The sequence below is a fragment of the Anomaloglossus baeobatrachus genome, chromosome 10 (genome assembly GCF_048569485.1).
Source record: "Anomaloglossus baeobatrachus isolate aAnoBae1 chromosome 10, aAnoBae1.hap1, whole genome shotgun sequence".
Taxonomy (NCBI): domain Eukaryota; kingdom Metazoa; phylum Chordata; class Amphibia; order Anura; family Aromobatidae; genus Anomaloglossus; species Anomaloglossus baeobatrachus.
Window position 1 is genome coordinate 63,393,742 of NC_134362.1, and position 17,523 is coordinate 63,411,264.

Sequence of the window (17,523 nt, forward strand, 5' to 3'; positions counted from 1 at the left end):
GTGGAACGTACCCTTATAAAGAGACTGATCCCACTCGCCACGTTAATCTGGTCTAGATATGTCCATACATAATGGATAATGTCCTTCAACAGCATTTGGAGAGTGAGAGGTTGACACAGATCGGCTTATTCCATAGCAATCAACCTCTGTTGTAGCTTTTAGATGCTTCCTGCATTCAGGTTTTTCCAATTCTGCAGCTCAGGAGGGAGATTTCAGCACTACAGACTACCAGGCCATTACACATAGCCTATGTGTTTCTTCTGTCCTGCTCTCCAGTGAGCCCAATCTGCTTGTGCGGGCATGCAACCAGCTGGGCCAGTTCCTGCAGCATCGGGAGACCAACCTGCGCTACCTGGCATTGGAGAGCATGTGTACCCTGGCTAGTTCGGAGTTCTCGCACGAAGCCGTCAAGACCCATATCGAAACTGTAATCAATGCACTAAAGGTGAGAGCGGGCAGTAATTTTATCATTTATCCATTACATTTGAGGCTTCTTGCTGGTCTATGACCTTCTGTACTACTTGCACAAGGGGGAATTGGCACATTATATTAACTGATACGAACAATGGGGGTGGGGGGGATGAGAAGTGAGGAACAGAGTGAGAAAACTGGTAAAGATGCATAGATTGTGCTGAGATTTCCGATACCTCTTTTACCTAGCACCAGAGCTGCATTCAGATCTACACTGCTCAGTACTGCTGTGCAATTTCCACCATGCTTCTTGCTCATTCAGACTAAGCAATGTGCAGGAATCCCTCTGCTGCGTGTAATGGGAGGCATCACAACTGCTAGTCCCCACCCACCAACTCAGAGACAACTGAAAATTATACATGGGGCTGCCAAAGAGAAATCTACTGAAAATGCAGGATACAAGTCCTATAAGGAATAACACTATTTCTGCTCATCCTGTACACACACAACGGCTTATTCTGTAAAGTTGCTTGAAAGTAGTTACCCTTTTAAATTTTTGCTTGCCTTTTTAAAAGATGTTTCTCTGACGCCTTATTGGGGGACACAGGACCATGGGTGTTATGCTGCCTATCCATAGGAGGACACTAAGTAGATGCAAAAGCATAGCTCCTCCTCTGCAGTATACACCCCCTGGCCAGGCCAGGCAGTCTCAGTTTTAGCTTAGTGTCTGTAGGAGGCACAGCTTTCAAGGTTTTGTTATTTTTTTGAGGGAGACGGTTTCCTTTTGGGACCGATCTCCCAATACCATCAACGGGCGGGAACGCGGAGTGCTGCCTCCACGTACCCCCTCCTGCGACGCAGGATCCTGGGCTGCATCTTACTGGACGACGGGTCTGATGGCACCGATTTTCCAGAGCCCAGGTCAGAAGCACAATTCCTCAGCCCCTCTTTGAAGGCTCTGAGTTGAACATTGATTGCACTGTGTGACCGGACACAGCAGGCTGACTTTGCTATTCCCACTTCCTGGACTGATGCAGCGTTTAAGGTGAGAAACCCCAACGCCCCCACCCCCCCTTTCCCTGGAAAGCGTGCGAAGATCTCCACAAGCTTACTCCTTCCTGAGGACGCAAAGCCATCGGCTGATTCTGGTGAAGTACACCGAAGCAAATACAATCCTTGCTTCCCACTGCTTCACTTGTAGCTCTGCATATCATTGCTCCCCCTCCTGGCATACTCCTATTAGGAACATGCAGAACTCTAAGGGTACTAAGAGTGCTAAGGCTCACATAGTCTATTACTCAGCCTGCACTGCCTGCCACGCTGAGCTACCACGTAAAGACACGTCTTCTCCCTGTGGTTCCTGTACCCCTATAGCCCCCCCAAGACCCCCCCCGCCACCACCGCCGCAACCGTCAACCCAGAGCCTAGGGCTCCCAGCCCACCGGAATGGGCACAGTTTGTCCCAATCCATGGAAAAACTGTCACAGAACCTGGTTCTGGCTATGCAATGTCGTCATACACACCCTTCTGGGTCCCTGGACGGAACGCAGCCTGAGGATACCCCTATGGAGGATCCTTCTGAGGTAATCCGGGCACATGCTTCACCGATTGCAGGGATCAGGAAAAGAGCACATGGCCGGGTGTCTCCAGCACTCTCTCATGACCCCCAGGGCGCTCTCTCTTGAGAGCACACAGGGCAGGCTCTCCCACACGCTCCAAGGCTTCTGAAGAGCTGGAGGAGGGAGAATGCGGTTTATACCAAGAGGGTTCCTTGGTCTCAGTCTCCCAGATGATCAAACTGCAATAGACTCCCTTATAGCAGCAATCAACCAAACTCTGCATGTGGAAGATCCTCCATCCACTACCACTGACCATGCGGTCTCCTTTAAGAGGGCAAGAGAACTCCAAAAGGTTTTCGCTGATCACCCAGAGTTTCAGGATATCCTCACAAAGCAAAGGGAGAAGCCTGACAGGCGCTTCGGTAACCGAAAACTCATGGAGTCCCGGTACCCTTTTGCCTCACCTGCCCCTAAGGGCTGGGCCGATCCGCCCTCGGTCGTCCGCCTGGTCTCCCGCCTTGTCACAAAGACGCTCCTGTCTTTGCCCGATGGTTCTCTCCATCAAGGACCCGACAGACAGACAGATGGAGCACCTCGCCCGCTCTGCTCTTGAGGCTACGGGTTCCTCCCTCTCGCCCTCCTTTGCCTCTGTGTGGGTCGCAAAGGCGATCTCGGTCTGGGCAGACTCCCTTAACAGTTCGCTTGAGGAATCCCAGTTCACTCATACCTTCACAGAGGTAACGGCTCAAATTGCCGCTGCGGCGGAGTTCCTCATGCAGGCCTCCATGGATGCTGCTACCTGCGCATCGTTTGCCGCCTCAAATACCATAGCCATTTGTAGAGCTCTCTGGCTCCAACAATGGCGAGCGGACTCTGCCTCCAAGAAGTCTCTCACAGGCCTTCCCTTTTTTCCAGACCGATTGTTTGGCGAACGGCTGGACAAGCTCATTTCTGACGCCACGGGAGGAAAGAGTATCTCCCTCCCCCAGCTGAAGTCCAGGACGTCCTTCACCAGACGTCCACAGTCCTCGTTCCGCTCCTTTCGGAACTAATTTGGGTGGTCGACATCCCGTGCTGTCCCCGTCACCAGCCGCGGACTACGCAGGGACCGACCTTCTCAGCTCTCCCCGAAACCCACTTCGTCACATGGCAGCCTAGACCGAAACAGTCCAGGACTAGGGAGACTCGCCCACAACGCTTTCCCCCCGCATGACTCCTTCGGCGCCCCGGAAGACACACTCATTGTAGGAGGTCGACTGCGGCTCTTTCAACACATCTGGGCTGCCGCCACATACGACAAATGGGTGCGAGACCTTGTGTCTTCCGGTTACCACATAGAATTTCGGACCCGACCCCCGAGTCGGTTCTTTCTCTCAACCCCCCCAAAGACTGTAAAACGACACAAAGCTTTTTTTCTCAGCAATCCACTCGCTCCAAACAGCAGGAGTGATAATACCTGTCCCAGACGACGAGAAGTTCAGAGGTTTTTATTACAACCTCTTTGTGGTCCCCAAAAAGGATGGGTCAGTTCGACCCATCCTGGACCTCGAATACCTGAACAAACATGTGCACGTACGGAGATTCAGAATGGAGTCCCTAAGGTCCATTATTGCATCCATGGTTGAAGGGGAATTCCTCGCCTCCATAGACATCAAGGACGCGTACCTGCACATACTCATCGCCCCAGATCACCAAAAGTTCCTCTGCTTCGCAATTCAGGACTCCCACTTTTCAATTCGTAGCTCTACCCTTCGGCCTTGCCACTGCACCAAGGGTCTTCACCAAAGTCATGGCGGCCGCCATGAGCGTCCTTCACGCCAGGGGAGTAGTCGTTCTCCCTTACTTGGACGACCTCCTCATCAAGGCCCCCTCCTTCCGCGACTGCTCAACCAGCGTACAGATCACTGTGGACACACTATCCCGCTTAGGGTGGCTAGTGAATGTAGACAAATCATCCCCGATCCCATCACGATCCATCACCTTCCTGGGCATGTCCCTGAACACCCGTCGGGGCTTGATCTACCTCCCCCTGGACAAGGCGATCGCTCTTCAACGAGCGGTACGCTGCCTTCTACGTCCTCCGTCTCGCTCCATTCGATTCAGCATGAAGGTACTCGGCAGGATGGTGGCGGCTATGGAAGCAGTACCCTTTGCTCAACTGCACCTCCGCCCACTGCAGCTAGCCCTTCTAGCGGCCTGGGACAAGAGCCCCTTCTCCCTGGACAGACATCTTCACCTGACGCCTTCAGTCAGGTACGCACTCTGCTGGGGGCTTCGGTCCTCATCCCTATCGAAGGGGAGATCTTTTCTCCCACTGAACTGGCTGGTCCTGACCACGGACACCAGCCTCCTAGGCTGGGGAGCAGTGTACCGGCACCACACTGCTCAAGGACGTTGGGCGCCCCAGGAGTATTCCCTACCCATAAACATCCTGGAACTCCGCGCGCTCAGGGCGTTCTGCCCTCTGCTAGCGGGTCGTCAGATTCGAGTCTAATCGGACAATGCGACAGCTGTAGCCTATATCAATCGGCAGGGGGGCACCTGCAGCAAAGCGGCTTATCTCGAGGCCCACAAGATCCTCAGCTGGGCCGAATCGACGGGGTCAGTGATATCAGCGGTACACATACCGGGGGTAGAGAACTGGGCAGCAGACTTTCTAAGTCGCCAAGGCCTGGCCGCCGGAGAATGGTCTCTCCACCCTGAAGTGTTTCTACACATCTGCACTCGCTGGGGCACACCAGACATGGATCTAATGGCCTCAAGGTTGAACGCAAAGTTACCCGCGTTCATAGCCAGTTCACGCGACCCGCAGTCCATCGGCGCGGATGCTCTAGTCTGCTCCTGGCACCACTTCTGCCTGCCTTACATATTTCCACCTCTACCCCTGCTGCCGCGGGTAATCAGGAAGATCAAGGCAGAGGGAGTCCGTGATACTGATAGCACCGGACTGGCCCAGGCGCACCTGGTACGCCGAATTAGTACAAATGCTCGTAGACGTACCGTGGCGCCTTCCAGACATCCCAGACTTGCTGACCCAAGGGCCCATTTCCCATCAGAACTCCAGAGCCCTGAAGCTGACGGCATGGCCTTTGAGACCTGGGTATTAACAAGAGCGGGATTCTCCCCCGCGGTTATTTCCACCGTGATCAGCGCCCGAAAGCCTGCTTCATCCCGCATTTACCACCGTACGTGGAAAATCTTCCTTTCATGGTGCAGGGCAACTAACGTGCAGCCTATGCCTCTGGCCATCCCCAGAATTCTCGACTTTCTACAGTCTGGCTTGCAAGCGGGGTTGGCTCTCAGTTCCCTTTAAAGGGCAGATCTCAGTGCTCTCAATCTTCTACCAATCCCGCCTGGCTTAAAAACCGCAAGTCAAGACCTTCCTCCAGGGCGTTTCCCATCTCTAGTTCCCCCGTACAAACGGCCGCTGGACCCATGGGACCTCAATCTCCTTCTGGACGGTCTCCAGAGGTCTCCCTTTGAACCTCTCAAGGAATCCTCCCTTGCTCTTCTGTCCTGGAAGGTAACATTCCTAGTGGCAATTACGTCCATCAGACAGGTTTCGGAGCTGGCAGCACTCTCTTGCCGCGAGCCTTTTCTGATCTTTCACCAGGACAAGGTGGTTCTGCGCCCCCTTCCGGATTTTCTTCCAAAGGTTCCTACCCCGTTTCATTTCAACGAGGACATTGTTCTGCCTTCCTTTTGTCCACACCCAGTTCATAGGGTGGAAAGGTCTCTGCATTCGTTAGACCTCGTCAGAGCTCTCAGATATTACATATCCAGGACAGCCCCCTTTAGGAAAACTGACTCTTTGTTCGTCATTCCTGAGGGGCCTAAAAAGGGACAGGCACCTTCAAAGGCGACGCTGGCTCACTGGATTCGCTCTGCGATCCAGTAAGTCTACCGCTTGCAACTCAAGCTCATTCCTAGTGGGCTGCGGGCTCATTCCACGTGAGCAGTTGGCGCTTCGTGGGCCATTCGGCATCAGGCTTCAGTGGAACAGGTGTGTAAGGCTGCGACCTGGTCTAGCCTACATACGTTTTCAAAGCATTACATAGTTCATACCCAGGTTTCAGCTGAGGCAAATCTGGGTAGGAAAATTCTGCAAACGGCAGTAGAGCACCTCTCTCTGTAGGCGCGCCAGGCTGTCTGGGACTGGTTCCTAGTCCTTGGGTTGCGTTGTCTTTTTATTTTTCCCACCCATGGACTGCTTTAGGATATCCCATGGTCCTGTGTCCCCCAATGAGGCGTCAGAGAAAAACGGATTTTTGTGTACTCACCGTAAAATCGTTTTCTCTTAGCCATCATTGGGGGACACAGCACTCACCCTGTTGCCCTGTTGGGCCTTGGTTCTCTCAGTACCTTATTTGGTTATAAATCTTCTTTTCTCATGTTCCTCTATTGTGAAGTTTTTACTGGTTTTTCTCCTACTGCTTGTGTACTAAAACTGAGGTTGCCTGGCCCGGCCAGGGGGTGTGTACTGCAGAGGAGGAGCTATGCTTTTGCATCTACTTAGTGTCCTCCTATGGATAAGCAGCATAACACCCATGGTCCTGTGTCCCCCAATGATGGCTAAGAGAAAACTATTTTTACGGTGAGTACACAAAAATCCATTTTTCTCTCTGATGCCAATTTGCATTTCACTCTACAGACAGAAAGGGATGTTAGCGTGCGGCAGCGAGCGGTGGACCTCCTGTATGCCATGTGTGACCGGAGCAATGCCCAGCAGATTGTAGCCGAGATGCTGAACTACTTAGAGACAGCTGATTACTCCATTCGTGAGGAGATTGTGAGTGCCTTTGTTGTTAGAGTACTTTTCACTTGCTAAAAAGAAAAATGGCTTAATACATTGTAAGAATCCTTCAGCTCCCCTTATTTTGTAACGTTTTTCTATTTTGCTTGAAGTCGCTCCATTGCAGAGATGTGCACATTTTCTTTGTCGCTCCTAATTGGGAGACCCAGACAATTGGGTGTATAGCTACTGCCTCCGGAGGCCACACAAAGCATTACACTTAAAAGTGTAAGGCCCCTCCCCTTCTGCCTATACACCCCCCGTGGGATCACGGGTTCCTCAGTTTTCAAGCTTTGTGCGAAGGAGGTCAGACATCCACGCATAGCTCCACTGTTTAGTCAGCAGCAGCTGCTGACTATGTCGGATGGAAGAAAAGAGGACCCATACTAGGGTCCCCAGCATGCTCCCTTCTCACCCCACTTTGTGTCGGCGGTGTTTGTTAAGGTTGAGGTACCCATTGCGGGTACAGAGGCTGGAGCCCACATGCTGCATCCTTCCCCATCCCCCTTTGGGCTCTGGGTGAAGTTGGATTTACCGGTCTCCAGGCACTGAGACCGTGCTCCGTCCACAGCCCCTGGGGAATCTGCTGGATATGGAGCGGAGTTTCGTCAGGGACAGGGCCCTGCTACGCCAAGGTACTCTGTGTCCCCGTACAGACCGCGCACACACTGCAGCATTGCTGGGTGTGTTAGTGCGCCGGGGACAATAGCGCTGCTGCGCTTGTGCCACACTTCCACAGCTTGCTAAGGGAGTTAGTGTGTGGGGAACTGCCGCGCCGGCCCCTGCTGACAGTTTTTACTGTGACGCGGCTGGGACTTGTGGTGCGCCGGGGACTTCCGCGCTGGCCGTGCAGATTTGTCGGCCGCGCTTTTTACTAGAGTCCCCGGCTTTTGCGGCCTAGTTCCGTTTCGTTCCCGCCCCCAGGCCTGCCAGTCAGGGGAAGGGCGGGACGCTATACAGAAAGTCAGCGCCGAGGGCTGGAATCTGCTTTACATACTCCAGCCCTCACATTGAGCACAGTGGGAAGCCAGTTTCCCGCACTTTGTCTGAGGCACGCCCACGGTCCGCCCCTCTTCACAGAACGCCGGCAGCCATTCCTGATGTGCAGGCTGAGCTGGAAAGGGGAGACAAGTGCTGGGACACCCAGGCACGGGATTCTGGCGACTACACACCCGCTCTTAGCGGGCGGTAAGCGGCACCCTCCGGTGCTGACCCCACTAGTGAAAGTGTTCATTTGTATTTTTATGCATGCATGCTATACATTGCACTAAGTCGCTGGTGATTCTTGGCTATATACCCTCCTGGAGGAGAATATAGCATGTCGTCCGCAAAAAACAGGGGTGCCAAGGCACAGGCTTTCTATGCTGCTTGCACCGCTTGTGCGGCTGTTCTACAGGCAGGGTCCACTGACCCCCATTGTGTGCAGTGTTCGGTCCCTGTGCTCCCTGCTCGGCCAGGGCCTCTGCTGGAGGTGTCCCAGAGAGATCCACCTGTGAATACTGTCCAGGTGACGGGGATAGAGTTTGCAATTTTTGCGGATAGATTATCTGTGACTATGCCTCAGATTCTAGAAACTATGCAGTCTAGACCAGTAACTCAGACATGGGCGCTGTTGATTCATTGCTCCCTGGCCCCCCTCAGTTGGAACAGCTCCGGGGGTGTCCCACGCATCCCAGGGTGATGGCTCTGACACGGACGACAGTCCCAGACAGCCTAAGAGGGCTCGCTATGAGCGGCCCTCTACATCATCTCACTGGTCAGGCTCTCAGCAGGAGGATTCTCTGTGTGATGAGACGGAAATAGCTGATCAGGATTCTGACCCTGAGACCGCTCTCAATCTAGATACTCCTGATGGTGACGCCATAGTGAACAATCTATCGCGTCCATCAATAAAGTGTTGGATATTTCTCCCCCAGCTCCTCAAGTGGAGGAGTCAGCTTCACAGCAGGAGAAATTCCATTTCAGATTTCCCAAGCGGAAATTAAGTACTTTTCTGGACCATTCTGACTTTAGAGAGTCACTCCAGAAACACCACGCTTATCCAGATAAGTGTTTCTCCAATCGGCTTAAGGATACACGTTATCCCTTTCCTCCTGACGTGGTCAAGAGCTGGACCCAGTGTCCCAAGGTGGATCCCCCTATCTCCAGGCTTGCGGCTAGATCCATAGTTGCAATGGAGGATGGGGCTGCACTAAAAGATGCCACTGACAGACAGATGGAGCTCTGGTTGAAATCCATCTGAGGCTATCGGCGCGTCGTTTGCTCCTGCATTCGCAGCCGTATGGGCACTCCAAGCTATTTCAGCTGGTCTTGCACAGATTGACACGGTCACACGTACATCTGTTCCGCAGGTGGCACCCTTAACCTCTCAAATGTCTGCATTTGCGTCTTACGCGATTAATGCTGTCCTGGACTCTACGAGCCGTACGGCAGTGGCATCTGCCTACTCCGTGGTTTTACGCAGAGCCTTGTGGTTAAGGGAATGGAAAGCAGATTCTGCTTCCTAAAAATGTTTAACCAGTTTGCCATTTTCGGGTGACCGGCTGTTTGGCGAGCGCTTGGATGAAATCATTAAACAGTCCAAGGGTCAGGATTCATCCTTACCTCAGCCCAGACAAAACAAACCCCAACAGAGGAGGGGACAGTCGGGGTTTCGGTCCTTTCGAGGTTCGGGCAGGTCCCAATTCTCCTCGTCCAAAAGGACTCAAAGGGATCAGAGGAGTTCAGATTCTTGGCGGGCTCAGTCACGCCCAAAAAAGACAGCCGGAACACCCGCTACCAAGGCGGCTTCCTCATGACTTCCGGCCTCCTCCCTCCGCATCCTCGGTCGGTGGCAGGCTCTCCAGCTTTGGCGACATTTGGCTGACACAGGTCTGAGACCGTTGGGTGCGAGACATTCTGTCTCACGGGTACAGGATAGAGTTCAGTTCTCGTCCTCCAACTCGATTCTTCAGAACGTCTCCGCCTCCCGACCGAGCCGATGCGCTCCTACAGGCGGTATGCACTCTAAAGGCGGAAGGAGTGGTGATCCCTGTTCCCCTTCAAGAGCAAGGTCACGGTTTTTACTCCAATTTGTTGGTGGTACCAAAAAAGGACGGGTCTTTCCGTCCCGTTCTGGACCTAAAACTTCTCAACATCCACGTGAGAACCAGACGGTTCCGGATGGAATCCCTCCGATCCGTCATCGCCGCAATGTCTCAAGGAGATTTCCTAGCATCGATAGACATCAAGGATGCTTATCTCCACGTACCGATTGCTCCAGAGCATCAGCGTTTTCTACGCTTCATTATAGGAGACGAACACCTTCAGTTCGTAGCCCTGCCTTTTCGTCTGGCGACAGCCCCACGGGTCTTCACCAAAGTCATGGCAGCTGTAGTTGCAGTCCTACACTCTCAGGGACACTCCGTGATCCCTTACTTAGACGATCTGCTGGTCAAGGCGCCTTCTCAAGAGGCATGCCAACACAGCCTGAACGTGGCGCTGGAGACCCTCCAGGGTTTCGGGTGGATCATCAACTTTCCAAGTCGAATCTAACCCCGACCCAGTCGATAACATATCTTGGCATGGAGTTTCATACTCTCTCAGCGGTAGTGAAGCTTCCGCTTGTCAAATAGCGTCCATTGCAGACAGGGGTGCAATCTCTCCTTCAAGGTCAGTCACACCCCTTGAGACGCCTCATGCACTTCCTAGGGAAGGTGGTGGCAGCAATAGAGGCAGTCCCTTTCGCGCAGTTTCATCTGCGTCCACTACAATGGGACATTCTCCGCCAATGGGACGGGAGGTCGACGTCCCTCGACAGCAACGTCTCTCTCTCTCAGGCGGCCAAGGATTCTCTTCGATGGTGGCTGCTTCCCACCTCATTGTCGAAAGGGAAATCCTTCCTACCTCCATCCTGAGCGGTAGTGACAACAGATGCGAGTCTGTCAGGGTGGGGAGCAGTCTTTCTCCACCACAGGGCTCAAGGTATGTGGACTCAGCAAGAGTCCACTCTTCAGATCAACGTTCTGGAGATCAGAGCAGTGTATCTTGCCCTACCAGCCTTCCAGCAGTGGCTGGAAGGCAAGCAGATCCGTATTCAGTCGGACAACTCCACAGCGGTGTCATACATCAACCACCAAGGAGGAACTCGCAGTCGGCAAGCCTTCCAGGAAGTCAGGCGGATTCTGACGTGGGTGGAAGCCACGGCCTCCACCATATCCGCAGTTCACATCCCAGGCGTGGACAACTGGGAAGCAGACTTCCTCAGTCGCCAGGGTATGGACGCAGGGGAATGGTCTCTTCACACGGACGTGTTTTAAGAGATCTGTCGCCGCTGGGAGATGCCGGACGTCGACCTAATGGCGTCCCGGCACAACAACAAGGTCCCAGTTTTCATGGCACGGTCTCACGATCACCGAGCTCTGGCGGCAGATGCCTTAGTTCAAGATTGATCGCAGTTCCGGCTTCCTTATGTGTTTCCACCTCTGGCTCTGTTGCCCAGAGTGCTGCGCAAGATCAGGTCCGACTGCCGCCGCACCATCCTCGTCGCTCCAGACTGGCCAAGGAGGTCGTGGTACCCGGATCTGTGGCACCTCGCGGTAGGCCAACCGTGGGCACTACCAGACCGACCAGACTTGCTGTCTCAAGGGACGTTTTTTCCATCAGAATTCTGCGGCCCTGAACCTGACTGTATGGCCATTGAGTCCTGGATCCTAGCGGGTTCAGGATTGTCTCAAGAGGTCATGGCCACCATGAGACAGGCCAGAAAACCTACCTGCGCCAAGATATACCACAGGACGTGGAAAATATTCTTGTCTTGGTGCTCTGCTCAGGGAGTCTCTCCCTGGTTATTTAGTTTGCCTACTTTTCTTTCCTTCCTGCAATCCGGGTTGGAAAAAGGTTTGTCGCTCAGCTCCCTCAAGGGGCAAGTCTCAGCGCTATCTGTATTTTTTCAGAAGCGCCCAGCACGACTTCCTCAGGTACGCACGTTCCTGCAAGGGGTCTGTCATATCGTCCCTCCTTACAAGCGGCCGTTAGAGCCCTGGGATCGGAACAGGGTTCTAATTGTTCTTCAGAAGCCGCCTTTCGAGCCTATGAGGGATGTTTCCCTTTCTCGCCTTTCACAGAAAGTGGCCTTTCTAGTAGCGGTCACGTCTCTCCGGAGAGTGTCCGAGCTAGCGGCGCTGTCATGCAAATCTCCCTTCCTGGTGATTCACCAGGACAAGGTGGTTTTGCGCCCTATTCCGGAGTTTCTCCCTAAGGTGGTATCCCCGTTTCATCTTCATCAGGATATCTCCTTGCCTTCCTTGTGCCCTCATCCAGTTCATCAATTGAAAAGGATTTGTATTTGTTGGATCTCGTGAGAGCACTCAGGATCTACATTTCCCGCACGGCGCCCCTGCGCCGCTCGGATGCACTCTTTGTCCTTGTCGCTGGTCAGCGCAAAGGGTCGCAAGCTTCCAAATCCACCCTAGCTCGGTGGATCAAGGAACCAATTCTTGAAGCCTACCGTTCTGCTGGGCTTCCGGTTCCCTCAGGGCTGAAGGCCCATTCTACCAGAGCCGTGGGTGCGTCCTGGGCATTACGACACCAGGCTACGGCTCAGAAGGTGTGCCAGGCGGCTACCTGGTCGAGTCTGCACACTTTTACCAAACACTATCAAGTGCATACCTACGTTTCGGCGGACGCCAGCCTAGGTAGACAAGTCCTTCAGGCGGCGACGGCCCACCTGTAGGGTAGGGCTGTTTTTACGGTCCTATCACGAGGGGTTATTATACCCACCCAGGGACTGCTTTTGGACGTCCCAATTGTCTGGGTCTCCCAATTAGGAGCGACAAAGAAGAAGGGAATTTTGTTTACTTACCGTAAATTCCTTTTCTTCTAGCTCCAATTGGGAGACCCAGCACCCGCCCTGTTTGCTTAGGGATTTTTGTTTGTTCGGGTACACATGTTGTTCATGTTGAATGGTTTTGGTTCTCCGATGTTCCTTCGGATTGAATTTGTTCTTAAACCAGTTATTGGCTTTCCTCCTTCTTGCTTTGGCACTAAAACTGAGGAACCCGTGATCCCACGGGGGGTGTATAGGCAGAAGGGGAGGGGCCTTACACTTTTAAGTGTAATGCTTTGTGTGGCCTCCGGAGGCAGTAGCTATACACCCAATTGTCTGGGTCTCCCAATTGGAGCTAGAAGAAAAGGAATTTACGGTAAGTAAACAAAATTCCCTTCTTTCTTCTGGGGTGCAGTATGTGAAATCTCTGCTTGCTGTCCAACTAGGTGTTTCTTCAGTCTTCTCTAGGGGTGGGCTCTTTCACCCATTCCTCTCACACTTAGTCAATTGCAGCTTGGCATTGTCTGCGGCTCGTAGACTACGAAATCAGCTGTTGAGCTGTGATTACCAGTGGGTGTGGGGGGACTGGCGGCCAGTGGGGGTGGGGGGACTGGCGGCCAGTGGGGGTGGGGGGACTGGCGGCCAGTGGGGGTGGGGGGACTGGCGGCCAGTGGGGGTGGGGGGACTGGCGGCCAGTGGGGGTGGGGGGACTGGCGGCTAGTGGGGGGTGGGGGGGACTGGCGGCCAGTGTCTGGGAGGCACGACCCCAGAGAAGACTTTGAAGAAACGCCCAGTTGGACTACAAGTAGAGATTTCACATACTGCACTCAGAGCAGTAAATGTGAATATCTCTGCAATGCAGCACTGCAGAGCAAAACTGAAAAAGGTTTCATAATCCGTGGAGCTCAGGGATTTTTACAAGGTATTATATTATATTTTTTGTAAGTATGTAGGGGTTTTCGACAATTAAAATTATTTTATGGTTTTGTTCTTTCAATTCATGACCAATGACTTTGCAGATTATAATGTACTCTTTGTATTGTAGGTGCTAAAGGTGGCGATTCTAGCGGAGAAGTACGCTGTCGATTACACGTGGTATGTGGACACTATCCTCAACCTCATTCGTATAGCAGGGGACTATGTGAGTGAAGAGGTCTGGTACAGAGTGATCCAGATAGTCATCAACAGAGATGATGTACAGGGTTATGCAGCCAAGACAGTGTTTGAGGTGAGACGTGTCAATGGCGTGAAAATGCATCTTCACCTTTTCTTTTTTTCCACTTTTTGGCTTCTTGGCTGCTTTTTTTTTTTTTTTTTTGTCCCTGCTCCAATTCTGATTAATAGCTCCTGCTTTGTGTCTGTCTACATCTTTTTGTTCTTGAGTGTTCAGCACATGCACTATGGAAGCAGTCGCCAAAGTGCAGCGGACTGATGAGATCGTGTGGCTCATGTACTCAGTAATATGTTATGAGAGCTTTTCTTTTTAGAAATGCGGGCGCAAAATGATCCACTAAAATACCTTTATAAAATCTCCTGCCCGGTATGTAAATTGTCTAGTCCGATGGGCAGCCAAATCGGCACTTCCTGTCCCTCCTTCCACAGTCCTCCTGAGCTGATTGACGTGGATGACGCCTCGGACACTATCCACTTAGGCGGGCAAAATCTCTCGCCTGCCCAAACATATTCGCACTTCGCTCTGCCCTATTTTGGGCAAAGCTGACAATATAGGTGCGCCTGTGTGAACTGGTGCGTTCTCTGCACAGGTGCGAGATTTTGCCCGGCGATGTGGATGACGTCACTTGCTTCATTGACATAACCATGCAAAATCTCGCGCCTGCGCAGAGAACTCGCCTGTTCGCGCAAGGGCACCTATGTTTTCAGCTCTGCCCGCAATAGGACGGAGCGAAGTGCGCCTGCGCGACTCAGGAATATGGAGATGTTGGCCGCCTACATGGATGGCGTCCAAGGCGTCGTCCACGTCAATCAGCTCAGGACGACGGTGAAAGGAGGTGCAGATTAGGACACCCATTGGACCGGACAGGACAATTTACATACAGGGCGATAGATTTTATACAGGTATTTTTGGGGGCTACAGGTGGGGTCAGGGGGGTAACGTGCGCCTTCATGGAATGCAGCACAGGCGCTGCTTAAGGTGCTAGTTTTAGAAGGCCCAAATCTGGTGACAGGTTCCCTTTTAAAGCCCATGATAATCATTCTGTGTCAAATAGCAGTGCTTAGAAAAATTAGCCGTGTCGTCACTTGTAACCAATTGACCAATTACTGTAATATGCCTATAAAACCTCCCATTTGCTGCCATTGTTTGATTCTGCTGGATATATCCTCCTGTAATCCATCTTAATCCAGGACGAGTGCGCGCATTTTTCCCTTGTTTCTTAGGTTAGATTAGCGCTCTTTTGTTCTGACCTACCAGGGCGGAGAAGCCTGGCAACTGCCCCGGGTGAAAACATCTGTGTATTGGATGATGAAATATTGGGGGCATGGGTGACAGCGAGCTTTGCCAGAATCCATACCTAATCGCTGTAAATTATTCAATAGATAACAGGTGTCTCCTACTTTCGGGGAGTGCTGTGTTTATCTGATTCATACAGACTAAGGAGGGCAGTAAGGCCATGTGCAAACCCATTTTTTTTTTTCTTCATGCAGTTATTAATCAATACTGCAAGGAAAAATGCATCCCAGCAAAGTCCATGAGAATCCTGCCGTGCACATGTTGCTTCTTTCTTTCCTTGCAGATTTTGCTGCAGAAAAAAGCAGCATGTCAATTATTTCTGTAGAAATAATGCACCGCAGTGCTTAAGCTCGATCACTTCAATGGATTATTTCTTCATCGTTCCTTATGGGAGACCCAGACAATGGGTGTATAGCTTCTGCCTCCGGAGGACACACAAAGTACTACACTCAAACGTGTAGCTCCTCCCTCCGGGCTATATACACCCCCTGGATGACAATCTAACCAGTTCAATGCTTTGTGTTTCAGGAGGCACACACACATGCATTCTCTGATTATTCATTTTTAAGATTTTGATTTTAAAGATATGGAAGAAAAGCGGGTCCAGTCTGGACTCCCGGCATGTCCCTTCTCACCCCACTATGTCGGCGGTGCTGTTAAGGTTGACTTTACAAGGCTGGAGCCTTCACATGCCGCGCTCCTTCAACATCCTTTTCAGGCTCTGGTTTGAAGTGGGAGCCATCACGTTCCTCTCTGCTTTGCAGGAGACCGGTCTCCATCCGCAGCCCTGTCAGGTTCCTGCTGGACGGAGCGTTTAACCTTCCCTCAGGGATATGGCCCTGCGTCTCAAAAGCTAAGTATTGAGACGTCTTTCAGGGGTCCCGGGTACTTTTATTGAGGGGAGAGTATGTCTTTTGTCGTTACTGTAATTCCGGCCGGTTCTCAAGGTTTTTCCTGAGAACCGCGCCGAGGGTGCCTGCTCGTCGGCCGCATGTTAAAATCTAGGCCCCGGCTTCAGTTTGGGCCTAGTTTCGGTTTCAGCTTCCCCTGCATGTCAGTCATGCAGGGGAATAGTGTGGCGCCGCCCACCGGCCGGCCAGCAGAGGGGAGGACACTCCTCTCTGAGGAGATGTTCCCTCCCCTGTATCTCTCCTTGGCCCTCCGGTTTCCCGCTCTTGGGCTAATCCCCGCCCCCCTCCTCCTTCCAGCGCCATTTTCTCAGCGTTCTCACTCTGATCGGCGCTGGAAGCTGCAGCTGCTGCATTTTAGGAAGGCTGACGCTTCACTGGGGGTCCGAGCTGTGGAATCCGGAGGGCACACAGAGAGCGGTCTGGTAAGCCACAACCTCTGGTTGTGGGCTTTTTATTATACACTCTCAGGGCATTCTACAGGAGTGTATTCTTGCTGCAGAGCTTCCACCTCAGCAGCATGTCTGTCACTAGGAGCAAGGCTGCAAAGCTGTACGCTATATGCACTGCATGTAAGCTCATTCTGCCAGAGCCAAGCACATACCCACATTGTGATGCCTGCTCTAACATGGTGGTCCCTCAGCCTGGAGCCTCCTCAGGGGTTCCTCCGGCCGCTCCAGCCCCGGTGGCTGATCCCCCGGCTTGGGTAGCATCTTTTTCCAGAGCTATTTCCCAGTCTTTTGCCGACTCCATGGGACAGCTGTCCCGGACACTGCTGACCATGCATCAGCCCCCTTCTCAGGGCGCCTCTGCTGCTCCGAGCTCTGCAGAGCTCTCAGAGCATGTTCTAGGACCCCGTCCTCCTAAACGGAGACGCAGGGACCCTTCTCCTTCCTCGTCCCACGGCTCTGATTCACGAGCCGAGGTGCAGGGCGAGGAGGATACTTTTACTGTGGGCTCAGACGCTACCTCTATGTACCCCATTGCCTTGTCTGAGGGTGATGCGGATGTTAGTGACTTGATTGCGTCCATTAACTCCGTACTGAACCTCAATCCACCAGTGTCAGAGGAACAAGCCTCTCTGGTAGAGATACATCAGTTTGCCTCACCTAAGAGAGCTAGGAGTACGTTTTTTAACCACTCCAGTTTTCAGGCCACTGTCACCAAGCCCAGGGCCTGTCCTGACAAACGTTTTCCGAAGCGTAGTTCTGATGACCGTTTTCCCTTTCCACCAGATGTGGTGAAGGAGTGGGCTCAGTCCCCAAAGGTAGACCTACCGGTGTCTAGAATCTCAGCCCGCACAGTCGTAGCTGTGGCCGATGGCACCTCTCTTAAGGATCCCACTGACCGCCAGGTTGACCTTCTGGCCAAGTCTGTATATGAGGCGGCAGGGGCCTCGTTCTCCCCGTCTTTTGCGGCAGTGTGGGCTCTTAAGGCAGTCTCTGCCTCTCTGGCGGAGATACATTCCCTCACCAGGGACTCTATGCCTGAGATGGATGCCTTAACTTCTCAAGCTTCGGCTTTTTCATCCTACGCCATGTCTGCCATTCTGGAGGCTTCTCACCGCACGGCGGTGG

At 52.7% G+C, this 17,523-nt stretch overlaps 1 protein-coding gene across 4 annotated transcripts in view; it reads left to right on the forward strand.

Annotated features, from left to right (window-relative positions):
• The window catches only part of AP2A2 (adaptor related protein complex 2 subunit alpha 2), a 163,722-nt gene that overhangs the window by 95,909 nt on the left and 50,290 nt on the right, over positions 1-17,523 (forward strand). For all 4 annotated transcript variants that reach the window (XM_075326941.1, XM_075326942.1, XM_075326943.1 and 1 more), the window contains exons 9-11: positions 277-445; positions 6,622-6,759; positions 13,614-13,796. In XM_075326941.1, the coding sequence (XP_075183056.1) occupies positions 277-445; positions 6,622-6,759; positions 13,614-13,796 (490 nt within the window). The remainder of the gene's footprint in view (positions 1-276; positions 446-6,621; positions 6,760-13,613; positions 13,797-17,523) is intronic.